This window comes from Lygodium microphyllum, chromosome 11 (assembly GCF_053477565.2).
Source record: "Lygodium microphyllum isolate KBCC chromosome 11, Lygodium_microphyllum_v1.1.10, whole genome shotgun sequence".
In the NCBI taxonomy this organism is placed as follows: Eukaryota; Viridiplantae; Streptophyta; class Polypodiopsida; order Schizaeales; family Lygodiaceae; genus Lygodium; species Lygodium microphyllum.
Window position 1 is genome coordinate 127,789,186 of NC_141145.1, and position 18,251 is coordinate 127,807,436.

At 39.9% G+C, this 18,251-nt stretch overlaps 1 protein-coding gene across 1 annotated transcript; it reads right to left on the reverse strand.

The window, feature by feature from the left end:
- Positions 1-13,982: 13,982 nt before the first annotated feature.
- LOC148029359 (peroxidase 28-like) lies at positions 13,983-17,697 on the reverse strand. The gene is made up of 4 exons (XM_087688693.1): positions 17,344-17,697; positions 16,040-16,231; positions 15,457-15,625; positions 13,983-14,789 (listed from the first exon to the last, which is right to left on the reverse strand). Exons 1-4 carry the CDS (start codon positions 17,602-17,604, stop codon positions 14,356-14,358), a joined length of 1,056 nt encoding a protein of 351 aa, XP_087544819.1. The 5' UTR covers positions 17,605-17,697; the 3' UTR covers positions 13,983-14,355.
- Between the last annotated feature and the right edge of the window lie 554 nt (positions 17,698-18,251).

Genomic DNA, 18,251 nt, shown 5'->3' on the forward strand with positions numbered 1-18,251 from the left:
ACCTTGTTAGAGCTGAATTCAGCTATGTTTGCCCATGGTTCAAGCACTGTCAGAGATTTGGAAATTTTGCACAAGAGAGTGGGGCATGTGAATTTGCAAAGGCTGCAAATTATGTAGAAAAAACAGCTTGTTACAGGTTTACCCAAGTTCCAATATTCAGATATTGGTCATGTATGCGATGCTTGCCAGTTTGGTAAGCAGTCAAGGTTGCCATTTGTCAGGCATGTAAGGCAGAGTACACGTTGTCAAGATTGTGGGAGAGAAGGAAGGAGTCTCACTTGAAGCTTTCTTGCTTGCACAATGGGGGAATACACACAAGGATGGAGGCTGAAAACAGTTTTCATCTTCTTAGTTGTGTAAGCCAAAAGATCTCTCTTACAAAGAAATAGAAGAACCCTATATATGGGTCTCAAACCAAACTCAACTAACTAAGGTGGCATACTAACTGAGCCACGAACTAGAGTAGATAAGGATAGCTGTCATGTAGCTATTATTCATGGGCGGTGTACCAACCGCGTCTGCAACTGACAAGTCGGTGACATAAAGACACAACGGTCACCCTGGCATATCACGAGTGGAGCTCGATATCTCAACACTCCCCCTCGAGCTCAATCCCAATTCCTGCACACCAAGCAAGTCTCTGAACTTGCGCAGCTTCTCTGCGCCCAATGCCTTCGTGAATATGTCAGCTACCTGATCCTCTGTGCTAACATAAACTAGATCAATAAGACCTAGTAAAACCCTCTCTCGCACATAGTGATAATGCACCTCAATGTGCTTTGTTCTAGCATGATAGACTGGGTTATTTGCCAAGTGTATACTACTCATGTTGTCACAATAAATGACAACTGGCCCATCTGTAGGCTGATGCATATCATAAAGTAGCTTATGCAACCAAGCTACCTCACATGCAGCCATTGCTGCACCCCTGTACTCAGCCTCTGTGCTCGACAAGGCAACTGTACGCTGTTTCTTGCTGCTCCAAGTGATTGCAGCACTCCCAAAAGAGAACACATATCCACTGGTAGATCGTCTATCAGAAATACTACCAGCCCAATCAGCATCAGTGTATCCATGCAACTGTATCTGAACCCCAGTCTCATAAAATAGTCCATACTGCAATTTGGACTTCACATACCTGAGTATGCGTCTAGCCGCATCCAAATGTGGTTTCCTTGGAGCCTGCATAAACTGACTTACCAATCCAACAGCATAGCTCAAATCTGGCCTGGTAATAGTCATATAAATCAAACTTCCTACTATGCATCTGTACATAGTAGGGTCTTCTAGAAGCTCACCTGCATCTGTGCTCAACTTCACATTCTGCTCCAAAGGAACTGAAATAGGCTTACAGCCTGTCATCCCATATTTGGATAGCATGTCCAATCCATACTGCCTCTGCAAGAGCTGTATCCCACTTGGTAATCTAATCACCTCAATGCCCAAGAAATAACGCAGCTCTCCCAAATCCTTCATCTCAAACTTCTGCTTCAATAGCATTTTCACATGAAGGATATCTTCATCACTGTCACCTGTCATAATCAAATCATCAACATAAATGACAAGTAGCATAATACATTTCTCTGTTTTTCTCACATAAAGTGAGAAATCTGCCTTGGAAATCTGAAAGCCAATAGTGACAAGATACTGTCCTATCTTGTCAGACCATGCTCTAGGTGCTTGCTTCAAGCCATACAAGGCTTTCTTCAACCTGCAAACAAACTCAGGATGAACAACATGCACATAACCTGGTGGTTGCTCCATATAGACCTCTTCTTGCAAATCACCATGCAAGAAGGCATTCTTTACATCCATCTGATGTAAAGACCATCCCTTTGATGCAGCCATAGCAATGACTGCTCTTACGGTTGCCATCCTTGCAACCGGACTGAATGTTTCTTCATAGTCAATGCCATATATTTGTGCATACCCCTTGACTACTAATCTTGCCTTGTATCTGTTCACAGAACCATCTGCATTGTACTTCACCTTATAAATCCACTTACAACCAATTGCATTTTTACCTTTAGGCAAAGGTACCAATTCCCATGTAGCATTTGCTTCCAAGGCATCCATTTCTTCATCCATGGCTTTCTCCCATTTTTCTTTTCGCATGGCTTGCTCAAAAGAAGTGGGTTCTGGTTCCTGTATCACTTTGACCATATATGCATAGTGAATGGCTGTAAATCCATCATATTTCAGCCTATCCACAAGATACCTAGCTCTCGTAGACCTGCGCAAAGTAGGTTCACTCCCAGGTGCTCTCAAAACATCCCTGGTCTTCCTTACTCCAGGTGTAACAATAGAAGGAATACCCAACTCATCATCAATGCTCTGTTCTGAGCCACTGGATTCACCATCCACATAAGAGTGGCCTGCATTCACATCAAACATGGGCTGATCAACCTTCTCTTTTCCTTTTCGTGATACCTGCATACCACTATCTACATTACTTTGAGAAGATTCTCCTGATCTCAATCTGCCTGTCCATGGCAAAGAATGTGAACCACTGCTAGAGGACGCTCCAGGTCCACTAATATTTTGTGACTGCTGCTGTGAATTCTGTGCAGCATTACCATTTTGTGCATCTACATCATCAATCACATTTACTGGTTTATACCAGCTACTCATCTCATCAAAAACAACATCTTTGCTCACTGTAAACTTACGAGTAGAGGGTTATAGCATCTATACCCTTTTTGCTGCAGAGAGTAACCAATAAAGATGCACTTCTCAGCTTTTGGATCCAACAAGGATCTCAACTCATCTGGCACATGTACATAGGCAATGCAACCAAAAATTTTCAAATGAGAAATATCTAGTTTCCTACCAGTATACCTCTCCTCTGGAGTCATTCCATGTATTGCTGCAATGGGAGTCCTGTTCATTATGTAGACTGCGATAGCAACTGCTTCAGCCCAATAAAAATATGGCAAGTCTTTTTCATTGAGCATGGCACGAGATACCTCTCCAATATGTCTGTTTTTCCTTTCTGCAATTCCATTTTGTTGTGGGGTATGACTACATGAATATTGCTGCTTTATGCCATGCTCCTACAGGAACCTTGCAAACTCATTTGAGAGGTACTCTCCCCCTCCATCTGACCTTAGGCATTTTATTTGCAGGCCTGTTTCTTTTTCAACCATAGCTTTAAGAGTTTTGAAATGCCCAAAAACTTCACTTTTCTTTTTCATAAAATACACCCAAACTTTTCTGCTATAGTCATCAATAAAAGTGACAAAATAATGACAGCCTCCAAGAGATGCAGCTTTAGTAGCCCACACATCAGAGTGGATTAATTCCAATGGCTTCTCACTCTCTTGAACATGTCTAGGAAATGGTTTCCTTGCCTGTTTTCCAAACTAACAGGCTTCACATACCTTATGCATTTCTGCAACCTTGAATTTGGGCAATCCTGCAACAATATTTTGGGTCTGCATTGATTTAAGTCGCTGTACATTAACATGACCAATGCGTTTATGCCAGATATCAATATCTGCAACTACACTGGTCCCATGTGCAAACATTGCTACACTCAATTCAGGCATGTCTACATCCAACGTAAACATTCTGCCCTTCTTCTTTCCTTTTGCTATCAAGCGACCTTTATTTTTCATATACTCAACAAAGCGTCCATGAGGATTAAATCTGACGTGCAAGCCCTGCTCAACCATTTGACCAACAGAAACCAGATTCTTGGTGATATTCGGGACATGAAATATATCGGACAGGTATTTCTTTTTCCCATCCTGCATAGACAAAGGAATTTTTCCAATCTGCACAATAGGATGTGCAGTATCATCACCAGTCTCCACAAATCCTGGTTTTTCCATTTTTCTTGCATCCTCCATCCATTCTGCATGACCTGTCATGTGGTTTGATGCACCTGAGTCAACATACCATACATCATTGCTTTCTTCTGCACTTGTCACAGAATTGTTCATGTGCTGCACCATAAACAAATGCTCATTTCTGTCATCACCCTGTCTACTAGAAGATGCATAATTTCCTTGTTGCAGTTTTCCATTCATGATGTCATTCTGCTTTTTATAGCAGTCTTTAGCCATATTACCCATTTTACCACAGTAGTAGCATTCAACATTACTGTTTGCATTTTGGCCTCTTTGCCATCCACCACGACCTCTTTGGCTCCCCCTGCCTCTAGAGTTACCACATCCTCCTCCATAGAACTGGTTTTCTTGAGTTTGCTACATATTTTGATTTCTACCACGGCCTCCATATCGGCCTCCCCTACCTCTGCCTCTACCTCTTCCAGCATTTGAGTAGAAGACAGCTTCTTTTGAAGTTCCTCCTAAAGAAGATGCACCACCATTTCTTTGCTCCTCAGAAATTAGAAGAGCAATCAGCTCCTCAAAATCAGGAAATCTTTCACGAACTGAAATGGATGTCCGAAACTGTGCATAATCCTTTCCTAGACCATTCAAGGTCACAGAAACTAAATCATCATCTTCCACTGGTGACCCAATGGAAGCAAGTGCATCTGCAATCTTCTTCACCTTCATGCGGTAGTCATTGATGCTCATATTTTCTCTTTGCACATTATGCAACTCTTGCTTGAGCTGCATTTTCCTGGCTTGCGTATTTGTGCTATACATTTTTGACAAAGTATCCCATGCCTCCTTTGGCGTACTTGCATCCTGAATATGCACAATCATAAGAGTCTGAAATGCTTATAGACAGCCAATACATAACTTTCATGGCTCTCTCATGCCATGCTTTAAATGCCTGTATTTGCTGTTGATTGGGAACATCAGGAAGAACTAGTTCTTCTTCATTTCCTACAACAAATTCCCAATATTCTTTTCCCATAAGGAAATTCGTCATTCTAAACTTCCATGCTTGGAAGTTGTTCTTGTCAAGCTTTTCAGTGACAATCTGTGAAAGAGAATCAGACGCCATTACAGAACACTGCAAAAAATTCTGTCACTGCAAAAAACACAGCTTCACCCTCACAAGGAAAAATCTGCAAAACTAGCGAAAGTGGTATTTGACCACACAGTCACTTTCTAGTGACGATTTTGCATCAACAGGCAACAGGGATGATTCTGTAACTTCCAATGTCTCTGCGCACAAGCATACAATGCAATTTCTATAGTAACTTTTCACCAACCTGTAGAACAGTGGCTGCACAGCATAAAACTGGGCCTTTTCCCGAGTGCGTGCAGAAAACTTCCGCCTCCAAAACAGGCCCTGAAATGGCCTCAAATCAAAAAAACAAGGTCGCCATGGGCTAAAGCCCTCTCCCGCAGCATATACTGCCCTCTTGCTTCACCGCAAAGGGTGTCTCAACCTGAGACAATGCACTCTTGCACTTTCCAACTGTGCTACCTGCAAAGATCTGCTCCCAAAACAGAAAATGAAAGCAACACTGTTCCTCTTACCAGAACACCGCGAGCTTGGCTTGCTTTCTTGAGCTCCTTACCACAAACAAGGCTCTGATACCATGTCAAGATTGTGGGAGAGAAGGAAGGAGTCTCACTTGAAGCTTTCTTGCTTGCACAATGGGGGAATACACACAAGGGTGGAGGCTGAAAACAGTTTTCCTCTTCTTAGTTGTGTAAGCCAAAAGAACTCTCTTACAAAGAAATAGAAGAACCCTATATATGGGTCTCAAACCAAACTCAACTAACTAAGGTGGCATACTAACTGAGCCACGAACTAGAGTAGATAAGGATAGCTGTCATGTAGCTATTATTCATGGGCGGTGTACCAACCGCGTCTGCAACTGACAAGTCGGTGACATAAATACACAACGGTCACCCTGGCATATCACGAGTGGAGCTCGATCAAGATTGTAGGAGAGAAGGAAGGAGTCTCACTTGAAGCTTTCTTGCTTGCACAATGGGGGAATACACACAAGGGTGGAGGCTGAAAACAGTTTTCCTCTTCTTAGTTGTATAAGCCAAAAGAACTCTCTTACAAAGAAATAGAAGAACCCTATATATGGGTCTCAAACCAAACTCAACTAACTAAGGTGGCATACTAACTGAGCCACGAACTAGAGTAGATAAGGATAGCTGTCATGTAGCTATTATTCATGGGCGGTGTACCAACCGCGTCTGCAACTGACAAGTCGGTGACATAAATACACAACGGTCACCCTGGCATATCATGAGTGGAGCTCGATATCTCAACACACGTCCATTGCAATTAGTGCACTCTGATGTTTGGGGACCAGCCCATAATGTATCTATAGGAGGCTCGAAGTATTATGTGACATTCATTGATGATTACAATCGCTATACTTAGGTTTACCTTCTAAAGACAAAGGATGAGGTGTTTGCTATTTTTCAGCAGTTTAAAAAGCAGGTTGAAAAGGAATTTGATCGTTATATCTCTTACTTGAGATCAGATAGCGGTGGGCAGTATGTGTCAAATGAGTTTGATAATTTTCTGGCTGAAAATGGCATACATAGGCAGCTTACCTACAGCTACACTCCTCAGCAAAATGGGATAGCTGAAAGAAAGAATAGGGTCTTGATGGAAGCTGCTCGTGCCATGATGAATGAGAAGAAGATGTCGCTCTATTATTGGGCTGAGGCTGTCACGACAGCCATGTATATCTTGAATCGGACTCCCACTATAGGTATTCATGAGATGACACCGTTTGAGAGGCTATATGGCTATAAGTTGGATGTAAGTCACATGAAAGTCTTTGGCTGTCTTGCTTATGTGCACATTCCAGATGAGAAAAGAAAGAAGCTGGATCCAAAAGTGCATAAGTGTGTTTTCATTGGATATTCGCAGGAGAAGAAGGCATACAAATGCTATGATCCCTCTACCAAGCAGACTTTGGTGAGCAGGGATGTTATTTTCTATGAGATGGGTTCTTGGTATGTATCATCGGCTACAGTGCCATTGGATATGCCTTCCACTCATGTATCTATAGTTGATTTGCAGTAGAGCACTGCTATGACAGGACCTAGTAATCAGACAGTATCCTCATGGACAAGGAGATTGCAGAGCTCACCGTCCACTGGTACCAGTATGTTAATGAGGGGGAGATATGATGTCTTGGACAACAAAGGAAAAAAGAAAGCTACTGAGGATGCATCTGGTATGATGACACCTGGTAGAATGACTTCTGGTTATGAGTCTACTGATACTTTAGATAGTGAACTTGGTATTCCAACTGTCTATACGTCTGGCATGAGGCAGAGTAGGTACATTCTGCCTCATGAGAGAGGGGCATCTAGCTGTGCACCATAGCCTAGACACTCGTAGAGGGTCAGATACCCTATTGACAGGTTGACGTACAGTGGCTACACTGCAAAGCATTATGCTTACATGACAAAAGTGATGGAGATCAAAGAACCAGGTACATATGCTGAAGCCGTGAAAGATGAGAACTGGTGTGCAGCTATGGATGAAGAAATGAATGCCTTGGCTGAAAATAAGACATGGGATCTTGTGCCACTGCCTGAAGGAAAAAAGACCATTGGCTGCAAATGGGTCTACAAAATCAAATGCAAGTCAGATGGCAATGTGGAGAGATACAAAGTCAAACTGGTCGCAAAGGGGTATGCCCAATAGTATGGACTTGATTATGAGGAAACATTCAGCCATGTTGCCAAGATGGCAACCATATGCACCGTGATTGCTTTGGCTACTGCTAGAGGCTGGAAATTGCAGCAGATGGATGTGAAGAATGCATTTCTTAATGGCGACTTAGCAGAGGATGTCTATATGGTTTAGCCAGAAGGGTATGTTCACCCTGATTTTCAGCATTATGTATGCAGGCTGAAAAAGGCGTTGTACGGGCTGAAGCAGGCTTCGAGAGCTTGGCATGCTAAGATCAATAACTACTTACAGGGACTGGGATTTGCTATTGGTAGGGATGATCACATCCTATTTACAAAGAAGATTAACAGTGGCTTGGTAGTGCTGGTCATATATGTTGATGATTTGATAAACATTGGTGATGATGACTTGGGCATATAGCATGTAATGAAGATGCTGAAATCTGAATTTGACATGAAGGACCTAGGAGAACTGAAGTATTTCTTAGGCATTGAGATAGTTCCAGCTGAAAATGGTTTATGGCTGATGCAGAAGCACTATGCCATGGAAATGCTGAAGAAGTATGGCATGGCTGAATGCAAACCATTGGATACACCTCTTGATCAGAATGTCAAGCTAGCCATGGATGTGACTATGTACAGGCAGATGGTTGGCAGTTTGATTTACTTGACCATCACTAGGCCTGACTTGAGCTATGATGTAGGGCTCATAAGCCAGTTTATGCAGAAGCCCAGAAAGCCGCACTTAGATGCAGTTAGACGCATTATGAGATATTTTCAGTCCACTGTAGAGTATGGGTTGTTTTATGTCAGAGATAAGCCCTTGAAACTCATTGGATACACGGATGCAAATTGGGCAGGACGCTCATATGATCGTAGATCTACGAGTGGATATGCTTTTGGATTTGCTAGCGGTGTGATTAGCTAGAGCAGCAAGAAGCAGCCTTAGGTTGATTTGTCAAGTACTGAGGCAGAGTACAGGGGTGATGCATTGGCAGCATGCGAGATTTCATGGCTGCTCAAGCTTATGGCTAATTTGGACATACAGGTGGATGCTCCAATGAAGTTACTATGTGATAATCTGAGTAGTGTACTCCTGGCCATGAATCCAGTATATCATGCCAGAACGAAACACATAGAGGTACACTACCACTTCATCAAAGAGATGGTTCTTGCAGGACGAGTTGATCTCATGCATGTAAAGACTGATGAGCAGGTTGCGGATATCTTTACCAAGTCCTTAGGTAAAGATAACTTCAGTGTTTTTAGACAGCTGCTTGGTGTGCTTATGCTATCTTGAGCTTGAGGGGGAGTGTTAAGACTTCAAGCTCGACGATCTACTATCCTTGGTATGACCATAGCTGACACTTCAGTTGTCCAGCTATACCACACTATGCGGACATTAAATAAGTCGATGCTTAGGACTTAGTTGTTTGGTGTGAATGGTCCTAGACCTTAAGTTGTAACTATTCTCTTTAGTGATGTGTGGAATGGAAGAATAGAAGAAATGTGTGAGAGCTCATTGCTCTACACTGTTGAGTCCAACTTTCTCTGTCTCTGTTTCAGACTTCTAACACACTAAACACTTGAATCCGTTGGTCTTGGCAACGAAACCAAAATGTGAGAGTGACTCACTCAACCACCAAGACCTATAGACTGCTTATTATTTCAAGCATTTCAAGCCAAGTGTAATGGCTACGTCTCACATAGCCATGCATCCTCTCACGCCTACAAGTGTAGTGAGCTTACCTTCATGCCCAATCAAGTTTCCTCCTTTCTCAAGCTCTTCGACAGCTCCATGATCCATGATGCAAGAAAAGCAAGCTCGATCCTCAAGCTCCAAGCCCCAAGCTCCATTGCTACATATGACAAAAGAAGAGAAGAAGAAGAGAGGAGAAGATGGAGAGCTTCTCCACCACAGTCTCTCACCATCACACACTCACTCCCTCACACTCCCTCTCTCAAGCACAAGCACAAGCAAGAACAAGAAGAGGAATAATAAGAGTGCTAATTTTGGCCACACACAGGAATGAGCTTCTTCATTCATTTTTTGCCTTTTTATATATACCCTACTCCTCTTTGGACGACCATCCCTTTTCACATGACCAACCATTTTAGCCTAGGTCCTCTTTTCTTATTCCCTTCCTATTTACATGGTTCCTTCACCCATGCCCATCTACACTTACAAATTGCTCAGGAGGGAGCTTGGCGCTCTTTTACAAGGATTTAGCATGCGCTCTTATATTTAAAATGCAACTTTTCCCTTTTGCACTTGCCTTGGACTTTTGAGTTTGCTTCTTGCACTTTTGGCTCTTTTTCTCCTTTTTTTTTTGGGCCGCCTTTTTTTGCCTTATCCTAAACGTCTTTCTAATTTTCTTTGCTTTCTTTGTACTTTCTTTGCATTGGGGTTAACACACCATCATCTCTACTATCGAGGCTGATTATACTACAGCCATTGAGGCTTGCAAGGAGGCTCTCTAGTTAAGCCATCTAGTAGCAAACCTTGATATTAGTGGTGCGGTCCCTACATTGCATTCGAATTCTATGAGTGCTATTCATTTAGCCAAGAATACGGTCTTCCATGCGGCGATAAGGCACATTGAGATGCATTACCACTTTATTTGAGAGGCCATTGAAAAAAAGTCCATTAAGCTTTTCAAGATCTCAATTGACCAAAGTCCTATACATCTACTCACAAAAAGTCTGCTGGCTACAAGGTGTTTTGACTTCCTTAGGAAGTTGATGGGTATTGAATGAGATGATGTCTTTCCTTGTCCTATTGTGCTTTATGTACATTTGTACTTTGTCACTTTGTTCTCATTCTCTCCTCACTAGGGACACATTCGCCTTTAAGTGAAAGGTTGTTGGGGGTAAAGGAACATGTGCCTAGCTACCCATGTATCACTACACTAATAGTACCCATACACTTGTGCACTACTCATTATTTATTCTTTCAATGATATTTGAATAAAGGGAAGGCCGATCACACATTGTGATAGAGTTCCCACATCTTGTGTGTGTCTCTCTCTTGCTCTTGCTCTTGCTCTTTCCACCATAGTCTTACTTCTGCTCATGTGCTTCCACTCAAGGCTCACTCCCTTCAGTATTGATGCAATAGACTTGAATTTTCTTAGTTTATGGAGAGAATTTTTCTCCTTTGTTAAATCTTTAGCAAAATCTTTGGAACTAAAATCATAGAGCTGGCATATCATTTCAAAACTAGAGAATCACATGGATCAAGCTTTAGCTTGATTAGGTATTTTTTATACTAATCCCTAAACTTAAAAGTTATTATTTAAGATACTATGGGGTCAAGAATTAGGGTAAATCCTATTTATTATGCTAGTCTCAATAGTTGACATCATTCAAAACTCTTAATTTTAAGGCTTCAACTCGTGGATGTATTGGCTTACATCTTTCAAGTTGGGTGACTTTTACGTACTATGATCTTAAAATTTATTTTTATTAATCTTCTTTTATTAGAATAAGTTATTTAATCTATTCCATACAATTTTGGAATATAAATGTTGATCAAGGTTAGCATACATGTGATTTTTATACAATAAATCAAAGTCAATTTAGGATCTTCATTTGATTTACTAAATTCTAAGATATCATCAAAGAATACAATGCCAAAGTGTTGGTAATTAAGGAAAACATGTATTCATTGATCGTGCAATCATAGGATGTACATTAGGAAGATCATATTTAGAATGCAATTTGGTCACTATGAATTTTATGTTATGCTCCTCACAGATGATTAGAGCCTTCCTCACATATATATTTAATTATTCATATTTATGTGATTTTTGTTCTTGAAAAACACACAAAGCATTATTTTGGACTTTCTACATTCCTTTTTCGAACAACTTGCTCTTTACTGATGATTTTTAGGGCTTATGTAAGGCTTACATCATATTTTTGACCTTATAAAATAATTATCTTACCCTATGGACACAGTATAAAGGTTATAAAAATGATAAATAATCCCTTGCATAAACACACAAATAAATCCATATATCAATGGCGACCTTTATAACAATGATAAGTAATCCCCTTATAAACACAAAAATAAGTCTACATACCAATGGTGCTAAAATAATAATCCCATGTATGTACTCCATTGGCAACTACAAAAATCAATGAACTTTGACTAAATAATTTTATCACCAAAACCACAAAATGCATTATTTCCTTAGCTATATACTTGACATAATGCAACCAATGCTATATACATACAGATGCAACAATTCACTATTATGTGGCCAACAAAAGTGAATAACAAAACTTTGCAAAATAAATCCAATAAGCATTATCATCTTATTTCTATATTAAAATTAAATATCAAAACATGCAAGGGGGCATTGAGTTGAAATAATTTTTCCATGAAGAAGTACATGTTCATCCCATCCACACCCCAAAAGCAAGCAAAAGAGAATTGAAACCTCTCATTTTGAGAACAAGAGGAAGGGTGTCAACCATTAAGAAGAAAGTGATTGATTTTTCACTCAAGGTACACATGTCATTGATATAGATGCCTTAAATATCATTTATTGCAACCCTCGCCTTCATTTGTTATTTTCTAAGAGTGGCTTCTCCAGTCCTTTATTTCTTGTGGAGAATCCCACCTAGCAAGTAGAATATGTTGTTGCATCTGCAATCTTTCTACCACATTGATTACCTTTGCAAGGGGGATGAACTTTATCATTTTCCTAGCTCTCTTTTCAAGGGGATTTATTTGACATTTTTAATAGCTATATAAAAAATGTTAAAAGGATGATGGGTAAATGCTACTAGCTACATATTAGAACTGCCATTGCACATTAGCACATGAGAATTATAACAATGTTTCCTACAAATATACATCTTCATATTCATTTAAAGATAGCAGCAACATAGTTAGACTTCATTAGAGCTTTCTCATTATGACATGGAGGAGGAGGATGACACCCACATTTGCATTTGCTCTCGCTAACTCAATATGAGTGTTACTCTCCCTTATAAAAGGGCATCTTAAAATAAGGTTAATCAAGTACCAACATGTTATGTTACATGTAATGTTATGAAGTTATAGGTATTTCACACAAAGCAAAAGACATAGTTTAGGTCATGAGACCGACAACATGCTTTGCATACTTGTTTGATTGATATACAAAAGTTTACTTGCATATCATTGTCAAGTTAATCAAGTGTGCATGACATCATAAATTGTCACTACTTTGCTTCCCTCAAAAAAAGAAGTGTTACATGCTATGTAGACCACCTGAATCAAAACAAAGATCGTGATTGGATGCTCATATGGTACAATACATGCATTGTCTTTAATGGATTTCAAATATTAAAATTGTTTTGCAAAGATAGGATCAATATACCTACTTTTGATCATCAACCCTTGTGAAGCATGAGTATGTCATACACAATGAGATGATCATTTTCCATCATCTCATGTTACATCTTCCAAGTGTTAAGAGTTGACATGCGTCATCGTGTAATTGAAGTATATAAGTGTGCATGACAAGTGTCTATTTATAGTCTTTTGGTAGGGTTGTCAAGCACAATATCTTTAGATGAGAAAAATATGTTGGAACATTGGAATTGGGAATCTCTTTGGTAGGCTTTGCTTTAATAGAAGAAAATGGTGATTTTCACTCACCCATCATTTGCACTCGCATTCTTGATGCATATGTATTTGCACTTACATCCTTGAATCATATGAACTTTTATGTAGTTCAATAGATGCATCATTTGTGGTTTAAGGATATAGAATCTTCCTTAAGTACTTCAAGCATATGTGTGCATGTATATATAAAGAAAAACTATGTATAAAGAGACAGAGAAGAGAGAGACAAAGAGACAAAGAGGAGGGAGGGAGGGAGGGAGGGAGGGCGAAATTTATAATGTGTGTCCATGTACATGTAAAAGCACTATTGAATAGTGTTTCTTTATCTCCATAATTAGTTGCATTTTGGTATGTCGTAAACATGTGTATGTGCATGTAGATGTGAGATCACATATTGAATCATGGTTCTCTATCTTTGTAATTAATTTCATTGTTAGTATGCCGTAAACAATTTTCTCATCGTAGATTGAGCAAGCCCCACACCTAATAACTTGGCAATAGTGAGGGTATAACAAATCGACATGCAAAACTACATGTACTATTGCATAGTGCTTTTGATTATCTATGTGACACACTATATATTGCAATATCGATTGAGAGGTAGTGATTATAAATAAGTTTGCAAATCACTCACAATTTAACTTTGTACTAAGCTATTATGAAGCATCCTAGCATTTCTTGCTCACAATAGCATTCCTTGTGCACTATTGTGAGCAAGGAATGTTGATATTAATTATCAAGATTACATCACCTTAGAAAGTCTATAAGTCAACTTTGCAACAAAATGAATTCAACTAAAGGTAAATCTTAATTATGAGAATTAGTTATACATTTAGTCTTACATACATTTATAAGTACTTGAGGCTCTTGAATGTAACCCTTTGCTATAATATACTCAAGTTTGTTTGAGTAGGGCATTGTGAAACTTCAAGAGGACAATATTTGCTAAGACTTCCAATATAGAAAGGAGACATTGTCAATTATGAATATGTGATAAGGAAAGGCATGATGGTGTTTTTATTGAAGGATTAAGAAAGAATGTCAATTTCCTAATCTTCTTTGTAAGATGTAGGATCTATTAATAGCAAGGTCCATTCGCTATTGTGTCTAAGACTTCTATGCTTGTTCCAAGCTTCTTCTTTTTGTAACTTATTTTCCTTCTTTTACAAATGGGTTTTTTTGTATTTTCAATTTCTAATTTGGAACCCTACAATTGTTCCTAACCTCTCCTTGCAATATATTGGGCAAACCAATTTGGCTCATTTTGACCATTGAGATTGCAAATTGCTTGAAGAAATCCCTTTGGCCTTGTGGAATACCACCCGATTTTCGTGTATTAGCATATTTGGCCACATCTCCTTTTGTGCGAGGATCATACAAGAGTATGCGATCTGTTATAAGGACACTCATTTTTCTTTGAACAGCAAGGTAGAAATTTATATCAAAGTTAGTGAAGTTAAATGGCTCCAAGGGTACCACAGTATCTGGGTCCACAAATTGTGGTGGCTCTGGGCACACAGCTTCCACTTGTTGTAGAAAGTCATCATCAATTGGTGGGTCTGTAGCTTGTGGATTGTACAACCTTTCATCAAAGGATGCACAATGTGCAAAGCCAATTGTATGAGCACCTGCGTAAGCATAGTTCCCAATGAGGAATTTTAGGATATCATGCCATGGATTTATAATCATGCAATACCAATAAGGAGATCCACACATAATACTTATGTGTAGCTAAGTCAACATGTTAGGAAATTGGGTTACACTAATGATTATAGATGTTTTGACATGTTTAGATGGACAATGAGCTTTAAAATTGTCTCAAAGATTTGGACTTTACTCAAGAAGTATTGAAGGAGGAACAACAAAAAGATTTAAAATTGAGATAGTCCAAATTATTGTAAAAGTATTATAGTTCTAGGTAATGCAAACCACATAGAATGTATTGCAAATTTAGGTAGTGTAAATTACTCAATAAAAACTTTAAGGTGAAATAGTAATGAGTATCAATGATTCAAGCAGTTTGAAGTCCCCTTTTCAAGTTGGAAAGTTTTGAATGTTTAGGTAGTGCATATAAATATAAAGAGGTAGCAACAATACACAATTATAGTTTTTTAGGCTCTAATATAATCATCAATGTGTAGTTTGACTACGTTCGTGCTTTATTTTGAATAAAGAGAGCTCAACAAGTGGAATCAATTACTAATGTTCAAAACACAATCTCTTATTCATATGAAACTCATCATATACACCAAAAGTACTCAATAGTGTAATAACAACAATTTCTACTAATGTCACCTGTAAGTGCAGTCAAGTCTGTTTCATTCAAGCCATTAGGGTAAAAGAACCCATTGAGAAGTTCTCCTACTGAAAGTTCTGGTGTAGGTATCTTGCCAGGGACATCAGATGCTAGTGATCTTCGACCATCCTTACGACCAAGCGGAACATCCCAAGTTGGTCCCCCACTCTATACATAATGAATGAAAGTGTAAATCTCATTACCAACAAACTAGAACCACGAATTCTTTTAAAACAACAAGTGTGGCATATAAATAAACAAGTTGGGTATGTAGCTTCTTTAATTGAGAGTTTCTATTTGTTAAGAATGGTATAGCATAAATAAACAAGTGGATACCTAGATAATTTGCTGAAAAATACTAAGTTGTTAAGAGTGGTATAGTATATATAGTTGTTAAGCCCTTTAAAAGTTAGACTGTTTTAAGCTCATTTCATTAGTCTCTTCCTCCTACTTTTGATATGATAAATTGCATCTTTCTTCAACCAAAGTCAACCATGACATTGATAGCTTTGAATAGGCTTAAAGTTTGAAGAGATTAAAAGTATCTTGGTGAGAAAATGTCAACTATAACATGATACATACCAAAACAACAGCGTCACGAGCTGCTAAGGCAAGAATATCAGCACAAGATACCACTCCAACACCACATTCCATGTCAACAACATCTTTGATAAAGTCAATTGCTTCAAAGCCAAAGAGTCCTAAGTTGAGTGAAGAGTTTTTCTCAGAAGGTACGCCATTGATTGGATCGAGTAAAATAGACCCATCTGCTCCCTACAACATGAAAGAGTGCAATTGCCAAAAACAAGCACATACTTTAGGGACTTCATGCAAGATTCTACTTTCTATTTGTAACACGATCATTAATGAGATTACTAAGCTCATTTCCTTATTTTGATACATTCTCATGCTGATATGTGAATCAATGAGAAATAATGCAAACACATAAAAACAATCATGCAAGTGTGCATGGACATATCATATGTCTATCTCCAAAATTGTATTCTTATCTATGTCCAAGTGGACTTCTTTGAAGTTGGAAGTCTTTGTAAGTTCTTAAATGTGCATGTGAAAAATGCATAGTCAAAGTGGGGTAGTTCCAATGAATGGGAAGTGGATGAAAGTCCAAATAAAAGAAGTGACCCCTAGTGTTATGTTGCATATCAATCATAGCTTGAAAATCAATTAGTACATTTTGGGAGTGCTTGGGCTCTAAAATGAATGAGAGAGAGATAGAGAGCTATTCTAAAGTGGTAAGAACCATCCCAAGTTACTTTTTAATCTTATTTGGTAATCCAAGCATTGAGTCTTGGTGGAGTCAACTTGTGGATTCAACTTGAATATATTGGTAACTCTTAGTATAAGTATTCTATCCAAATAAAGGTGCTAAAATAGGTATGCTAGTAAAGGGGGCAATAAACCGATGCCCTCCCAAAAACAAAGCACAACCCACCCCAATTTAGTCACAACTAGGTGCTCCGCGCCTAGACTCAGTCCGGCGCTTCGCGCCGGGGCAGGCGCGATTTTTGCAGGCGGGGGCGGGGGCGGGTGCTGGACGCACGGCAGTCGCCCCCGCGTTCTCTGTCCAGCACCCGCCCCCGCATTCTCTTTTTTTCTTGTGGGGGAGGTGGGGGCTGCCACGTGGCACGCGCCCCCGGGCCCCCACCTCTCGTTAACTAATAGTAAAGATTTTATGCAAAGGATGCATCACTTTCAATCACTTGAAGCTATGGTACAAGTTCCCACATATTAGATATAAACGTAATGTGAGCGAAACCCTTACAAAGCCTTCATTTATAACTAGGTGAACTTGATATTTTTGGTTTGACTTTAATACGATGATTATGTTAACCATTAGAAAGTTATGATACAACAACTCATCATACATTGACGAAGCAATCGTGAAAGTGAAGCCGGAGGAGGGCGGGGAGGTTGACGGGGTCGAAGTCAGCGGCGTCCTGGACGGCCTGGCGGACGGTCGGGATAAGAGCCGGGCAGCTGCCCGCGTAGAAGTTCGGGTAGAGGAGGCCTGCGCCCTCCACCCCCGCACCACTCTTCATGATTCCCATTTCATTACCATTCATCATCTGCATGAGCACCAGCGTTAATATGGAGCGCAAGAAGAAGAAGAAGCTTCGGCCAGCCATCGCCAGCCCCTCTCTCTCTCTCTCTCTCTCTCTCTCTCTCTCTCTGTGTCAAAAGATCCTTGTCTCGTTTCTCATTCCTCTCCTTTTGTCTCTATGTCGACCCTCGTTTATACCGTCCTCTCGCTCCTCCTCAGGACTCCGGGTACGTGACTTCCCTTTATCCCGCACGTCTTCTCTCGTTGACTTCACAAACACACACACACGCACGCACGCGCACACACACACACTCTCTCTCTCTCTCGTATTGTTTATCTCCAACACTTGTTTCAAAGGCGCGCCCCGCATAGGTCTACTGACGTGTGCACATGCCAGAGAGAGAGAGAGAGAGAGAGAGAGAGAATGACTTGCCCTATGCAAGTCCAGAATTTGATGGGACCCTTGTATGGAAGGAGAGAGAATGACGCACCCACGCATGGCTGTTTGTGTAGAAGGAGAGAGAATGTGTGTGCGAGGAGAGAGAGTATCCAGTATGCAATCAGATATAGTGCTTGCACTAGTTAACACCGCTTGAAATTTCTATTGAGCAAGTTCTTTTATTGTTTTTCACTAAAGGTGAGGTTTTGCACCTCTTGATCCTCTAAATACCTGTCAACTCTCTCTCACCAAAAAATTATATGACTCAAATCTCTTGGAATTGCTTCCCATGA